General features: G+C 50.0%; 1 protein-coding gene across 2 annotated transcripts; it reads right to left on the bottom strand.

Annotated features, from left to right (window-relative positions):
- Positions 1-9,495: 9,495 nt before the first annotated feature.
- On the bottom strand, positions 9,496-13,051 carry LOC121461369 (lymphocyte antigen 6A-2/6E-1-like). Of its 2 annotated transcripts, none has more exons than XM_041672422.1 (4): positions 13,006-13,051; positions 12,649-12,719; positions 11,555-11,671; positions 9,496-10,031 (listed from the first exon to the last, which is right to left on the bottom strand). In XM_041672422.1, coding segments are annotated over exons 1-4 (414 nt in total). In that variant the 5' UTR covers positions 13,008-13,051; the 3' UTR covers positions 9,496-9,807. The 2 variants fall into 2 exon arrangements, with proteins under 2 accessions (XP_041528356.1, XP_041528358.1); XM_041672424.1 differs by lacking the exon at positions 13,006-13,051 and adding an exon at positions 12,972-12,990.
- Positions 13,052-15,006: the final 1,955 nt, after the last annotated feature.

Genomic DNA, 15,006 nt, shown 5'->3' with positions numbered 1-15,006 from the left:
TTTTAAAATAGCTTTACTATTCATTCATTCATTCATTAGACAGTGTTCTGCCTGCATGTGTGCCTGCAGGCCAGAAGAGGGCACCAGATCTCGTTACAGATGGTTGTGAGCCACCTGGTGGTTGCTCAGAATTGAATTCAGGACCTTTGGAAGAGCAAGCAGTACTCTTAACCTCTGAGCCATCTCTCCAGACCCCTCAATCTGCTTTCTTATAGAATCCATGGCCACCAGCCAAGGGATGGCACCACCAACAATGGGCTGGACCCTCCCCCATCAATCACTAATTAAGAAAATACCTTACAAGGCTGGAGAGATGGCTTGGCATTTAACAGCATTGATTGCTCTCTTTCAGAAGACCCAGGATCAATTCCTAGCACCCACATGGCAGCTCACAACTGTGATTCCAGTTCCAGGGGACCTGACATCCATAGCACCAATGCATAGAAAAAAATAAATTAAAAAATAAAATGCCTCACAAGCTTGTCTACAGCCCAATCTTTTGGAGGCATTTTCTTAATTGAGGTTCCTCCTCTCAGACTTAGCCTTAGACAAGGTGACATAAAACTATCCAGCACATACCCTTACCCGCTTTTCTTTATCTCTTTTGCGCCTCCTTCCCCGCCCTACCCTCCTCTGTTTGGGATACCGGCCAAAGCTCAAGCTTGTGTTCCCTGACACTGTGGACTTCTGTCCTGTTTCCCTGTCCGCCATGCCTAATTTTAAAGGCATTAACAACACGTAAGTTTGCAACTAGTGCCTCAACAAGCCAAGTTTGGTCACCCATTCTCAAAAAGACAATCTAAAAGAGTCAGTGTAGCCACATTGGGAAGAGGGACAAAGATCCGGTGGTCAGACCTCCCTAAATCCATCTTTGGGGTCTTACCATAGGGGTAAGGTTTAAACAGAAGACGAGATATACAGAAGTGAGCAGCAGGTCCAGGCAAGATGTGGGGGCCCTCAGGAGCTGCCCAGCCAAGATGTGGGGGCCCTCAGAGCTGCCCAGCCAAGATGTAGGGGCCCTCAGGAGCTGCCCAGCCAAGATGTGGGGGCCCTCAGGAGCTGCCCAGCCAAGATGTGGGGGCCCTCAGGAGCTGCCCAGCCAAGATGTGGGGGCCTCCACCATGGCCTCAGCTCCAAGTCTGTGGAGCTGTAAATCTTTCTCTAGGGGACAAGTTCTTCCTTCTGTTCCTTCTAGGGCTTTGTTCTCCCAGCAGGAAGTTTCAGAGGAAATTCCAATGTCTTCGGATCCTTTGTTTAAGTAGTTTGCTAGCGTCAGAGAGGAGCACAAATGTCCCTATGGAATAAGTTCATTTCTCCCAGGTAGTCAGGTTCCAAAGGATTGATGTGCCAATCCAGTCAAGTCTTCCTCTCATACCTAAATTAAATTAAATTGTCCTTGAGAGCCCCCTGCTTTCCTTCCAGGTCCTGTCCCCCTTATACACACCTGCCCCAGCAATGAACTTTTAAAGTTCCCAGCCTATGGTAGTAGGCCAGGTGGCCACAAGCATCCTGGACCACTGAACCTCAGCTTCCAGAGGTTCTGGGATCCTGTCCCTTTTCTTCTCCCCCCCAGACCCCACTACACACACACACACACACACACACACACACACACACACACATTTTGATGCCAACTGGAAATTGCCAACCCAGAGCACCCCCAGGCAGCTCCTAGGCCTCTGGTGGCTAAGGGGCATGGCGATCAGGGGCACAGTCTCTTCTGGAAGGATGACCTGATTGCAGGCGGGGCTCTGAGCACGCCCGGAACCCTGCGCTTCTCCCTGTTTTGTACTCTGAGGACCACGGCGTCAGCCCAGACCTCTGGAGAAATTTGAAAGATGGAAGACTTGTTGGACCAAGAGCCTCAGGTATCTATCTGCCCAGCAAGTGGAAAGGTTCTGTGGGTGAGGGTTGAAGGGCAAGGAGCTGGAAGATGGGGACTCAGGTGTGTATGTGGCTGTTGTCTCATGCGCATCTAGTGACTTTAAGCTGATGGTTAACATGAGACCCGGACGCGCCACCCGTGCCCTCTTCCCTTAACAGCTGAGGCTGCTCATATATCCCTTTAATTCATCAGCAGGATGGGGAAGAAAGCGGACCAACCAGTCCCAGGAGGATCGCCCTGGAAGAGTGCCTCCAAACCCGGGCTCCGGGCTGGGCCGCACGCGCCCTCTACTGGCAGAAACTTTTACAACAGAGCGTATCTCGGCTTTTCACGGCATCACGCCTTTCCCCAGTTCTGTCTGTGGAAGAATTCTCCCCGTAGCGAGCACACACTGAGGCCTATAACACTCACTAACGTGACTGACCTTCCCTGTGAACAAGAGGATGATGCCCCCATATGAGTTCCCACGAGTCCTTGGGAGTAAAATATCACCGAGCGATCCAGGGAAGACCTAGTTTGACCTGAGCTAGGCTTTGAATCTCAGCAGAATCCTGGGATGTTGTCCTGGGGCATCCACCCCCCACCTTCCTGCTCAGACTCTGGGTCCTACATAGGACTGACCATGGACAGGGTTCCACAGGCTTCAGACAGACCGCAAGAGGCATGGGAGAGAGAAGAAAAAGTGAATTGAGGTGGGGGAAGGGGGAGCCCAGAAGCTAACTTTCGGTTTCTTTGACATTTGGAAAAAGGAGGGTGAAGAGGGACCCAGAATTTGAGTTTCGATTTCCTGAAGGCAGGAGGGGCCTGAGATGACCTTCAGAGGGTGGAGGAATAAGGGAGGAGGAGAAGGGGGTGGGGAAGAGCTACTTAGTAACAGAACCATTTAGGACTCTCTGGGGTCAAGTATTGCCTGTGGGGCCTCCATGATATTTCCAGCCCCCCCCCCCCCCCCCCAGGGCTGTAAATGGCACACCAGGCCAGAGGCTGAAAAGTTGGATGGTAGCTCAGGCAGAGGAGAACGCCTGGTACCCACAGAGGGGTCTGGTTCCCACCTCACAGTCAGGTGCTGAGTTCTGGGCAGTATGGTGGGGCTCCTGGCCCCCACTGGAGCCTCTGTCCTTCCTTCTTACAGAAGTGGCAGACCTACCTAGGGTTTAAAGTCCCTGTCTCCTACATCACCTTTACCTACACAGCAACATTCCCCTCGTTCAGCACCCCTATACATTAGGGCCTGGTCAGCAATCTTCAGAGACTTGGGGTGGCATGCAGGTAGACATGGCTCTGGGGATGGAGCTGAGACTCCTACATCTTGACTTGCAGGTAATAGGAAGTGGCCTGTGTCACTGGACATGGCTTGAGCATACATCAGACCTCAAAGCCTACCTCCACAGTGACGAACTTCTCCAACAAACCCACACCTCCTAACCCAACTCCATTGGGAAGTCATTTTCTTTTAAATTACTACTCCCTGACCCCCAAAGGACTGTAGCTATATCATAATGCAAAAATGCATTTAGTCCAACTTCAAAAGTCCCCATTGTAGTTTGAATTTTCTTTGGGCCACCAATCAGCTCCCAAATAAAGACACAGAGACTTATTATTAATTAGCTTAGCTTTGTCCCACTAGCTCTTTGAACTTAATTTTTAAAAAAGATTTATTTGTTATGTATACAGTGTTCTGCCTGCATGTATGCCTCCAAGGCAGAAAAGGGCACAGGTCCCATTACCGATAGCTGTGAGTAACCACATGGGTGCTGGGGATTGAACTCAGGACCTCTGGGAGAGCAGCCAATGCTCTTAACCTCTGAGCCACCTCGCCAGCCCTCTTTTAACTTAATTTAACTTGTTGCTATACATCTACGTTTTGTCTCAGGACTTTTGACCTTTCTTTTGTTCTGTATGTTCTACTTTCCTGCTTCCTCCATGTCTGGCTGGCCGGCCCCTGGCATCTCCCTGGCGTCTCCTTTTCTTTCTTCCCTGAGCCTAAATTCCTCCTCCTACTTACTCTCCCTGCCCAGAAGTCCTGCCTATACCTCTTCCCTTGCTATTGGCCATTCAGCTTTTTATTAGACCAATTAGGTACCTTAGGTAGGTAAAGTAAAACAGCAACACATTTTTACATAGTTAAGCAAATGTAATACATCTTCACATAGTTAAACAAATATTCCGCAATGCCCCATAGCCTATCACAGTCTCAACAATGTTTTAAAATCCAAAGTTCAAAGTCTCTTTGCATCTCTTAACTGTAATCTCCTTTAAAATCAAAGTCAAAAAACAGACCACATACTTCCAATATATAAAGGCACAAGATATACATTACTGTTTCAAAACAGGGAAGGGAGCATAGTGAGGAAATACTGAACCAAACAATACCAAAAAACAGTTGGTAAACTCCAAACTCTGCATCTCTACTTCTGATGTCAAAACACTTTTCAGATCTCTAACTCCTTTCAGCTTTGTTAACTGAAACACACTTCTTCTTCTTGGACTGGTTTCACTCCCTGTTAGCAGCTCTCCTCAGCAGGTATCCCAGGGCTCTGGAAACTCCAAAATCTTGGGTTCTCAAGGCAATCCAGATTTCACCTTCACAACTTCACACCTGTCCTTTCTAGGCCTCCATTTAGGGTGGCTTGCAGGCAGACAAGGTACTGGAGCTGAGAGTCTTGATACGCAGGCAACAGGAAGTGGTCTGTCTCACTGGGCGTAGCTTGAGCATATATGAGACCTCAAAGATCACCTCCACAGTAACACACTTCCTCCAACAAGGCCGCATCAAATCCCCCTAATAGTGCCACTCCCTTTGGGGTCCATTTTCTTTCAAACCACCACAGGCGCCCTCCAAGTTGCTGCATAAGAGAGACAGTAGACGCCTACAGCAAGAGGACATAGCCCTTGAGCAGTGATATTCTAAGTACTGCTGCATACAGCCTCAGGCCCTGGGGAGGAGTTCCTGTTTTGTGGTGAACCAGAATTAGACATTCCAGGATTAGGAGCTGAGCAGGCCACAGCTCTCCAAGCAGCAGCCCCCACCTGAGAACCTTGGGTAGGATGGGCCGTGTCTTAGTTAGGGGTTTTATGGCTGTGAAGAGACACCTAGAACATAGCAACTCTTACAAAGGAAAACATGCTATTGGAGTGGTTTGCTTACAGTTTCAGAGGTTCAGTCCATTATCATCACGATGGGGCGCTGACGGCATGCAGACAGCTGTGGTGCTGGAGTAACTGCAAGTCCTGCATCTTGCAGGCAACAGGAAGTTAACTGACACACTTGGTGGTGTCCTGATCATAGGCAATCTCAAAGCCTGCCTGTTGCAATTTAGAAAAAATGGCACAAGAGAGAAAGACGCCTTGTGACAAAGCTCAGGTGGAGGGGTTGTTTGTTTGTTTTTTAATGGGGGGGGAATGAATGGAAAAAGAGGGGAGGGGAGAAGGGAGACCAGTCTCTGAGGACAGGAGTAGTAGGAGAGGAGAGATGAGAGAGAAAGACAGAGACAGAGAGGGACAGACAGACAGATGGAGACAGAGACCCTTTTAAAAGGGAACATAGTGAATGCGCACAGGTCAGGTGCTCTTAATGGCTACAGCTGAGGACATATACCCCAAGGTCAGGCCAGTACAGATGCCTGAATACACTGCCCCCACAGTAACACACTTCTTTCAACAAGACCATATCCACTCCAACAAGGCCACACTTTCTAATAGTGCGGTCCCCTATGAGATTATGGGGACCAGGTACATTTAGACTACCACAGGAGGGAACAGAGATCTATGTTTGTCCCTGCTATGACAGGAAAGGTATTGACAGGCTGATGACATGCGGTTCATGAACAAATTCACCAAGGCAAAAAGGAAGAAGTAAAGGGTGTATTAGAGACCCTGGCACAGGCGCCGTAGGCTGAATGGTGAAGAGACAACGCTGTGCAGAGGCATTCCAGGGGCTGCTTCTGCAGGGTATAGAATTCTGCTCAAGCAGTCGGGTGGTATCTGAATGTCACCATGCCCTGGTTGTGTTGGCCTTTTAGGGATAGGCAGGTGTGGAGCTCACATCTGGTCTTGCTAAGGAGTGAGGACCGTCTCCTCTCAGGACTGCAGATGTAGCTTATTAGGGTGCCACCCTTCTGAGAGTCTGAGTTACTCACTGAAGAGTGGATCTCCTTACAGTGGTGTTGGGAAGCCCTGAAACAGACCACAGCAAGGCTTGCTCAGGGAAACTGTAACAGGGCCCCAGACCTAAGCACCCTTACACTGATTCCATGATGACCATACCATTCAGGCTGTAAAGAGATATAGACAGCCCCGCCTGCCAAAACTAAAACAAAGCCCTAACTTGTCAAAGTCCACACTTCTGTGAAAGTCCTTAAGCTGGGTTTTTGGCTTCTGTAGGTCCACTTCTGGCTAATTGATCTTATTAACTGAAGTGTGTCAACCCAGAACATCTTAAAAGCTTATCCTGAGGAAGGCTCAGTACTACAGTGGGATCCTGAACACTCAGCGTAGTTGCTGGCTGGTTAATAAAGACTTTAGATTGGCTTAAACTATGTCCTAGCAGTCTTCTCTGGTGAATACCCCACAATGTAACTTTGTCTGGCCCTACTTGGAGATACAATGTATTTGCCAAGGTTCTCTAGAGGAACAGAGCTGATGACATGAACATATGGATGCAGTTTATTAGAGTAGCCTGCAGCCTGTGGCTTGGCTAGTTCAACAGTGGCTGTCTCCCAAGGGAAAGTCCAAGAAGCTGGTAGTTTCCAATCCATCAAGAAATCCTCCCATGTATTCCCAGCTCCGTGGGTTTTGGTTGATTTCAGATGTAGTCAAGTTGACAACCAAGACCAGCTATCATAGTCCTAACCCTAGACTCCTTGGATCTGAGGAACACCAGCACTGGTCCATCACCATCATTATTTCAAGGATCTGAACCCACTCCAAATGAGGACAGCGATCTCTGCTGCCAAGGCTGCCTCTGGACCAGAAGTCATCACATGGGACATGACAACAATAACTTCCTCCCAGTGAGGCAAGACAAAAGAATAGGGACAACTATGGGGACTTGGTGAAGGAAAGGAGCCCCAACCCAGGAGTCAGGTTGAAACCTCTCATCAACTGGGAAGCAAGAGCTCTGCAGTTAAAAGCACTGGGCGCCCTCGCAGAGGACCTGGGTTCAGGGCCCAGCGCCCACATGGCAACTCACAGATAACTCACCATTTTCAGGTGATCCAATGGCCTCTTCTGACCGCCTCAGACACCCCCATGCATGCACAGGGTGTACATACATGCAAGCAGACAAACATTTGAACCCAAAAGCATGCATACCAAGAAGTGTGGTGTGTGTGTGTGTGTGTGTGTGTGTGCACACGCTAAGGCAGGACTTCACAGACACATAGATGACTCTACTTCTTGAAGAACTCTGACACATTCCCTTGTTTTGATTGGATAGGCCGCACTCAACTGCATGACAGCATTTATTTGTTTGTTTGTTTATTTATTTATTTACTTGATTGTTCAAGACAGGGTTTCTCCATGTAGCGTTAGAGCCTGTCCTGGAACTTGTGCTGTAGACCAGGCTGGCTTCAAACTCACAGAGCTTCGCCTGCCTCTGCTTCCTGAGTGCTGGAGTTAAAGGCGTGTGGAGTGGTTGGATCACATCTTTAATCACAGTATTCAAGTAACTGAGGCAGGCTGATCTCTTTGAGATTGAAGCCAACCTGGTCTACTAGTGAGTTCCTGTCACAAAACAAAACACACAAACAAACAAACAAACAAAACCAAAAAAACTCACAAATAAACGACCCCCCCCCAGAAGCATCACAGTTTTTTTTGTTCGTTTGTTTGTTTTTGTTTTAAGTGCACAGTTCACACTTCTAAAACACACAGAATGGCCAGGGAGGTATTACACATCTATAACCCTAACACTTTGGAGGCAGAGGTCAGAGTGTAGTAATAGGAGTGGCAGGGCTGCGTCCCCAGCACCCCGGCCACCTGGCTAGCTTATGCCCCGAAATAACAACACACAAATTGTATTTATTTAAACACTGCTTGGCCCATTATATCTATCCTCTTCTCAGCTAACTCTTGCACCTGGACTAGCCCATTTCTAATAATCTGTGTAGCATCAGTCTTACCGGGAAAGATTCTAGCCTACGTCCATCCTGGGTCGGAGCTTCATCACGTGTGCCTCAGAGAGCAGAGCTCTCGCATCCGCCAGGGAGAGGGGAGCATGGCGTCTCTCTGAGCTCACTTCCTCTTCCTCCCAGTATTCTGTTCTGTTTACTCCTCCCACCTATGTTTTAACCTATCAGGGCCAAGCAGTTTCTTTATTGCTTAACCAATAAAATCAACAGATTGATATATGACACTCCCACATCATCAGAGGACTGCAACAGAAGCAAGGCCCAATATGAAAGATCATTCCAGAATCCTTATTCAAGTTTCAAGTCCCAACCAACACCTGGGCCACATTCCTGGATCTATACTTGTCCAGGGCAGGAGGTTGCAAGGACAAGGGCTTCCCTGGTTGGGTAATAACTCTACCTTAGAATATCTTCACCTTGACAAAATCTCAGATCTTCAGGACCTTCCAGGGTGTGGAGTAATGTTCATAGCACCCAAATATCCAGGGTGCTGCCCATATTCCATGAGGACCCCATGGCGTTGACCATATGGGCTCTGGTCATCTCTGGGGCAGTGACCCCCCGAGGACAAAAAGAGCAATGATGGATTACTGGTCGTCCCTTCCCAGTGGTGACATCCAGTATGGACTGGGACCCCAGGAGAGGCAGGGTGAGAAACTGGTTGCTCTGAGTCAGGCCATGAGCCCCTGCAGTAAATGGTGTCCAGCTCTGGATTTAAAGAATCTGAGCCGGGGGGGGGGGGCTGGAGAGATGGCTCAGTGGTTAAGAGCATTGCCTGCTCTTCCAAAGGTCCTGAGTTCAATTCCCAGCAACCACATGGTGGCTCACAACCATCTGGAATGAGGTCTGGTGCCCTCTTCTGGCCCATAGACATACACACAGACAGACTACTGTATACATAATAAATAAATAAATATTAAAAAAAAAAAGAATATGAGCCAGGTGGTAGCAGCTCACACCTTTAATCCCAGCACTCAGGGAGGCAGAGACAAGTGGATCTCTGTGAATTTCAGGCCAGCCTGGTCTACAGTATGAGTTCCAGGACAGGCTCTAAAACTACGGAGAGGGGCTGGAGAGATGGCTCAGAGGTTCTCCCAGAAGTCCTGAGTTCAATTCCCAGCAACCACATAGTGGATCACAATTATCTGTAATGAGATCTGGCGCCCTCTTCTGGCATGTAGGTGGAGCACTGTATACATAATAAATTAAAAAAAAAAAAGAATCTGGCAGGGCAAGACCTATCCACCATTGAGGGCTCGCCTCCTTGGCTGATCCCTTCCGCCAACACAATCAAGGGCTCTTGGGCGTCCCCAGTATCAGCTCTGAGGGAAGGCCCACCCAAACCAAGGGATACACCACTCCGATCTGGGTAACATAAGATAGCTATGGGGCTGGCTGAAAGGGCAGAGATGTGGGTCAGCAGTCAGGCCTCAGTGGACCCAGGGTAGCAAAAGAAAAGTGAAGTTCTTGGCTAGGAAGACAAAGGGTTTATTGAACTCAACTTTGAGCAGCATGTAGGGGAAACCCACAGGCGCCCAGAGATTCATGTGTAAACAGCGTGGGCACAATACCTTGGAATCCTTCCCCTTCCCGGTACTGTCCACATGCCTCCAGAACCGAGAAGAGCAAGCCACAGCAGAACGGCATTCTGAAGGACGTGGTGATGGGGGCTATAAAGTTGAAGCAGAGTGGACCACACCCTAACCCCACTTCAGGGTTTTTTATAACTCATAATCCATCATGAGAGGGCTCCAGGAAGGAGGAGATAGGAAGATGAGGGCCGGAGTGGCATCACAACCAGGCCTGCAGGAGGACCGACCCCAGGCTAAACAGAAGCACCCCTGCCAGGGTCCAGATGCTGCCCCCAGTAGCACCTGCCTCATTGCAGAGGTCTGTGTTACAGCAGGAAATCTTGGAGTTGATGGGGATGCCCAGGTCTTCCAGAATTCCAGAAAACTCCTTATTGGGGCAGGTGGGATGGCACAACTTGTTTATTAATGTCACTTTGTAAGATCCTGTAAGACATCAGGGAGTGACCTCACAGGGTATGCAGGAACAACTCAGCACCCCAAAGTCTGGGGCACTTGCCACCAGGTCTGGATGGCCCAGCCTTGCCTCTAAGGCACACTGAAGTTGGACATGGTGGCTCACACTCGTAATCCCAGAACTTGGAAAACTAAGGCAGGAGGATTGTTATGAGTTCAGATCCATCCCGGGCTACATGGCAAGTTCTAGAGCAAGCATGAGGCTGGAATTTCAATCATCAGGACCCATGTCAAAGACAGGCAGGCATGGTAGCCTACTTGTAGTCTTAGTGCTCCTGAGGCAGACACGGGGAATCCTGAGGTACATTCACTGACTAGACTAGCTGAATCTGCAAGCTTGGGGTTCAGTGGGAGACCCTGCCTCAGTAAATAAAACAGTCGTCAAGGAAGATGCCCAGTGTCAACCTCTGGGCTCCACACACTTGTGCCCCTAGTGCACATGCAACCACACTTGTCTACACACAAGCACTTACACGCCATGTGCTGGGAAAACAGCTCAGTCAGTAAAGTGTTTGCCACACAGAAGCATGAGGACCTGTGGTCCATCCTCAGCACACATGCAAAAGCCAAGCGTGGGAGTACGGCATCTAATTTCTGTGCTGGAGAGGTGGAGCGGGAGCTTTCACCAGCCCCACTAGCCTGGGGCGGGGGGCAAATCCCAGGTCCCACATGGTAGTTCACAACCATCCATAACACCAGTTCCAGGGAACCCATCAAACATTCCTTTGCACGAAATGAAACAAATAAAGCTTAAAACTAGACAGTACCTGAGGAATGATACTTAAGGTTTTCCTCTGTCCTCGCCATATGTGCACACGTGTGTGCCCACACTCATAGGCAAACACACACACACACACACACACGACATGGCACAGTGCAAGATCACCCACACGGTGGTTTAGCACAAAGGGCAGCCAGGAAGAGCTGTTCCCCAGGAAGTTGTATCTAGGAGACCTACTCCAGGAGACAGCCAGGCTGTGGGAAGGAGCAGGAAACCGGATAGCAGGTTGAGGCTACTCCTGCTTTGTCTATCTGGAGGGTAAGCCTGGAAACTGACTCTGTGGGGGAATCTGCTGTGTCCTAATGTCTCCCAAGTCTTTCCTTTAGCCTAAATCTTCTGATTCCTTCATTATATGCAAAGAGTCACTAAATGCCCCCAGTTCTCCAGGTCCTGATGGAGCCCATAGGGCCCTAGACATAGGGTAAGGACAGAAGCCCCACATGACTAGTACGGGTGGGGGAGGGGAAATGATGATATCCATGCATGCCATAGGGGCAACCCTGCTCAAGAATCTACCTCCCAGCACATACCTGGACCCCAGGGCACACCCCACAGCCTGCTGCCCCTACAGGAGCCCCACTCCAACCCCAGGAGGCCCCTGCTTGGAGGGAGGGGAACTGGCCCACAAACAACTGTAGCCCACAAGTGCTTGAAACTTTCCTCCCAAGCCCCACCCCGCTATACAACTTCATACAGGCCACGGGGAACTCACCCACAGTGGATTCCATCTCCTGAGTAACGCAGACGCCGTTAGTGTAGGAGCAGGTGTCTGGTTGGCAAGTCTCAGGTTTGGCGGCCCCCATGCACTGGTAGCAGCGCAACCCCTGAGCTGAGAAACAGGCCAATACATGAGGGTCAGGGCATGTTCTTCCTAGACTTGACCCCTGCTCTGCACCTGGCTTTACTTCCTCACAGCTGCTGGGCTATATATAGGACCGAGCAGGGACACCCCTCCTCAGTCACCTCCACCAAAAACAGGCGTGAAGCAAGAGCCACAGCTCTTCAGATAGGCTGGGTATTGCTGTCGCAGGCAGCCAGCCTCAGGACAGACCTGGACCCCAAGAGGTAATAGAGAAACAGTCCTCATCGCAGGAGGATTTGGGTACCTCCTGTCTGCTGAGATGGTGAGTGGATGAGGGAGTAGGTACCGGGGCATACAAGGGCCTCCTGATGGGGAAGACTGTTCTGACCTGTTGTATAACAGGGCACTGGACTTTCCAGAAGACAGGTGCAAAGTCAGGGTTCACCATGAGACCTCCCCTTATACAGGTGTAACTGCAAGTATGGAGATTTCTGAGGGCTCTTAAAGAAGTTCTAGCACTGGGGGCTTCATGTGGCTGGCTTAGAGGATACAACAGGGTCAAATGTAATAATGTAAGGAATGCCAAAAGTTGAAGGTGCCTAAAACTCCTTGACTTGGCAGTTGGGCCAGGAAAAGAAGCCTCTGCCAGCTTGCATACACACAGGCTGGCTGGGAAGCAAGGGCAGCAGGGTACTCTGAGGACAGGGGCCCTTGGTGGCCAGGGTTTGCTTGGGCCTCAAGAAAGAAATGAGAGAGGGATGGAGGGTGCACTTATTCTGAGGCGATGGGTCCTGAGGAGTGTGGGGCTGCAGCTCACTGACAGAGCCCCACACTCCTACTAACTGGCAGTTTAGAGGCCCAGGAAGCCACCCCAGCACATGAGAGTTCACCCACCACCAACCAACCCACACAGGGCACCCCCATGACTCCAGTACACCTCAGGCACTGGGCACACAATGAAAATGCCAGGGTACCCTCAACTCTGAGGCCCTTTTTCATCTCACCGTTCTCTGCACACAGTAGGCTCACCAGCAGGAGGAGCACACCGGTCTTCATAGTGTGGGAACTGTTCGTCCTAGGAGAAGGGGGTACACAGACAAGACCTTGAGAGTTGGAGCCAGTTAATAGCAAACCCCCCAATCATATCCCTGGGGCTCTCACATGTCCTGGACATGGCTCAGTCACCCAATCTTCCCCACTGGCAGCCCTCCACATGGCTTCCCTGAGGAACAGGCATCTGCGCCTCCTGTCCACTCAGCTTTTCCTTCCTAATCCCCAGCTTCCACCCACAGTCACATCCATCCTGAGGGCCTCTCCCTATGCGTACCACCCAGCAGCCCCATCCTAATTCCTTTCCTCACATCCTCTCTGTGACCAGGCTGCAGGCAAGTTGCAAAGTTCCAGCTAGGTGCGGGCAGAGATATGCAACTCGGTTTATGAAATACCCTCCCTCAGCTCCTCCCAAGAGGTGTCCTAAAAAGGAAGGGTTTCCGGTAGCTACTTCCTCCAGGCTATGTTTATTGCCTAAGAATTAGCTAGGCTCCTCAGAGACCTGGGTGAGCCAGATCTGGCCAGCTCTTAGGGAGGGACCATGCTGGTACTGGAAGGCTAGGAAGAGCTGAAGAACAAGAGGAAAGTGGTCAGTGTTGTCTCTCTTTCAGAAAGCAAGGGAAGGAGGCAACTTACCCAGCCTCTTCTTGTTTCTAAATGAAAGGTATATCGGGGTTACCGTGACTCAGAGCCCCACTGTCTTCCTTACTGTAAGCAGGTAAGCAGCTGACAGGCACAGGGTGCTTGGCTCTGGTGAAGAAGCCCCCAGCGGGGTCATGTACTCACAGTGTGAGACAGGTACAGGGTGCTTGGCTCTGGTGAAGAAGCCCCCAGCGGGGTCATGTACTCACAGTGTAAGAGCCCTGAGCCAAGAACTGATAACTGGGGTGGGAGAGTGTTTCATATATTTAGGTGACATCTGGGGCTTCAGGTGCCATTGGCATTTTGTGGCTAGAACCAGGCCCAAGACAGTTTTATGCAGAGGATGAATGACCTTAGCATCCCCACTACTACCCAGTACAAAAAAAAAAATCCAAAAAAAAAAATCATGTTCATTTTCCCTGGCAATCCAGTTTGGCATGCTGCGTGTCCCTACATCTATGAGGTCCAGGTCCAAGGTGTCCCACAAAGGACCTGAGTTTCCTTGACCTTGAAGTCACCTCCATGTGACGTGGTATTCCAAGATTTAAAACTTTTCTATAATGAGCCAAGTATTGATAGCAGCTGGGGCTCAGGCCTGGCATGAGCAGCAAGCCAGAGACTGAGTTCCCTAACTCCATGGAACTTAGAGCCCCGTGAGTGGCCACACTTAGTGCCTGCAGGTGACAGAGATGAGATCAGGAAGGCTGGACCCAGAAAGAGAGCTGAACTGGAAGATCATCCCAAGACAACACAACAGCAAAAGAACGGGTGTACTCAGAGGCCAGAGGCCAACCAAGTCCCAAAGAGGAACCCAGAAGCAGTAAAATGAAGCCCATTCACTGAAGAAGGCCAGTCTCCAAAGGGAAGGAAGCCAGAGGCTCAGAGAACGGTGGTAGATTCTCCCGATGGAAGCTGCAGGGCAGAAATAGGAGTCTCTCTCTTTCTAGGAAGGACCATCAATTGTTTCTGACTGGGGCCACCTGTGTTCCTCTAACTCCAGGGCCCAGGTTTGTCTAATCAACACACAGCTCTCCACCTTAACACCAAGAACAGCCCCTCCCTGTCACTCTGCAATCTATGAGGCAAGCAGACCAGTTCACCACCAGCACCACTTCACCCCTCCGCACCCCAGAACAGTGGTGGGAGGAAGAAAGAAATCAGGAAAAGCTTTCTATGTGACACCTTGGCACACTGCCCCAGGCATTGGCTCATGCAGAACCAAGTGCAGGCGATGCCAAGAGCAGCAGCCGGCAAGCACCTGTTCGCTTAACATATTCCATGGGAAAATGTGAGCAGACATAGGGCATCAATGACAGACCCTAGGTACCATTCCACCCAATTTTATCTTGGTGAACCAGTGTGTTTCTGGGGTTTAGTTACGTAGCATGGGTGAGGTCAGGTCACTGAGAGAAACACAGAAAACAGTTATTGTTTAATCCCAGCACTCGGGAGGCAGAGGCAGGCGGATCTCTGTGAGTTCGAGACCAGCCTGGTCTACAAGAGCTAGTTCCAGGACAGGCTCCAAAATCACAGAGAAACCCTGTCTCAAAAAACCAAAAAAGAAAAAAAAAGAAAACAGTTATTGTTTATAAAGAGGTAGTAGGGGACCGGTCCCACGAGGGGTGGCAGTGGGTCACCTGAGGCCTCAGCAGGAGACAAACATATAGATA

This window comes from Microtus oregoni, unplaced genomic scaffold (genome assembly GCF_018167655.1).
Source record: "Microtus oregoni isolate MIOR12 unplaced genomic scaffold, Mior012 000022F_ref0000154, whole genome shotgun sequence".
Taxonomy (NCBI): domain Eukaryota; kingdom Metazoa; phylum Chordata; class Mammalia; order Rodentia; family Cricetidae; genus Microtus; species Microtus oregoni.
Note: the sequence above shows the minus strand (reverse complement) of the source record. Positions and strands in the feature narration are given on the sequence as shown.

Bases quoted from the DNA above. Each gene is read 5' to 3' on its own strand.
- LOC121461369 (XM_041672422.1), bottom strand. The intron at 11,672-12,648 runs GTGAGATGAAAA...CCTGTTTCTCAG, and splicing joins CCTACTGTGTGCAGAGAACG to CTCAGGGGTTGCGCTGCTAC. The intron at 10,032-11,554 runs GTGAGTTCCCCG...GATGTCTTACAG, and splicing joins GGAGATGGAATCCACTGTGG to GATCTTACAAAGTGACATTA.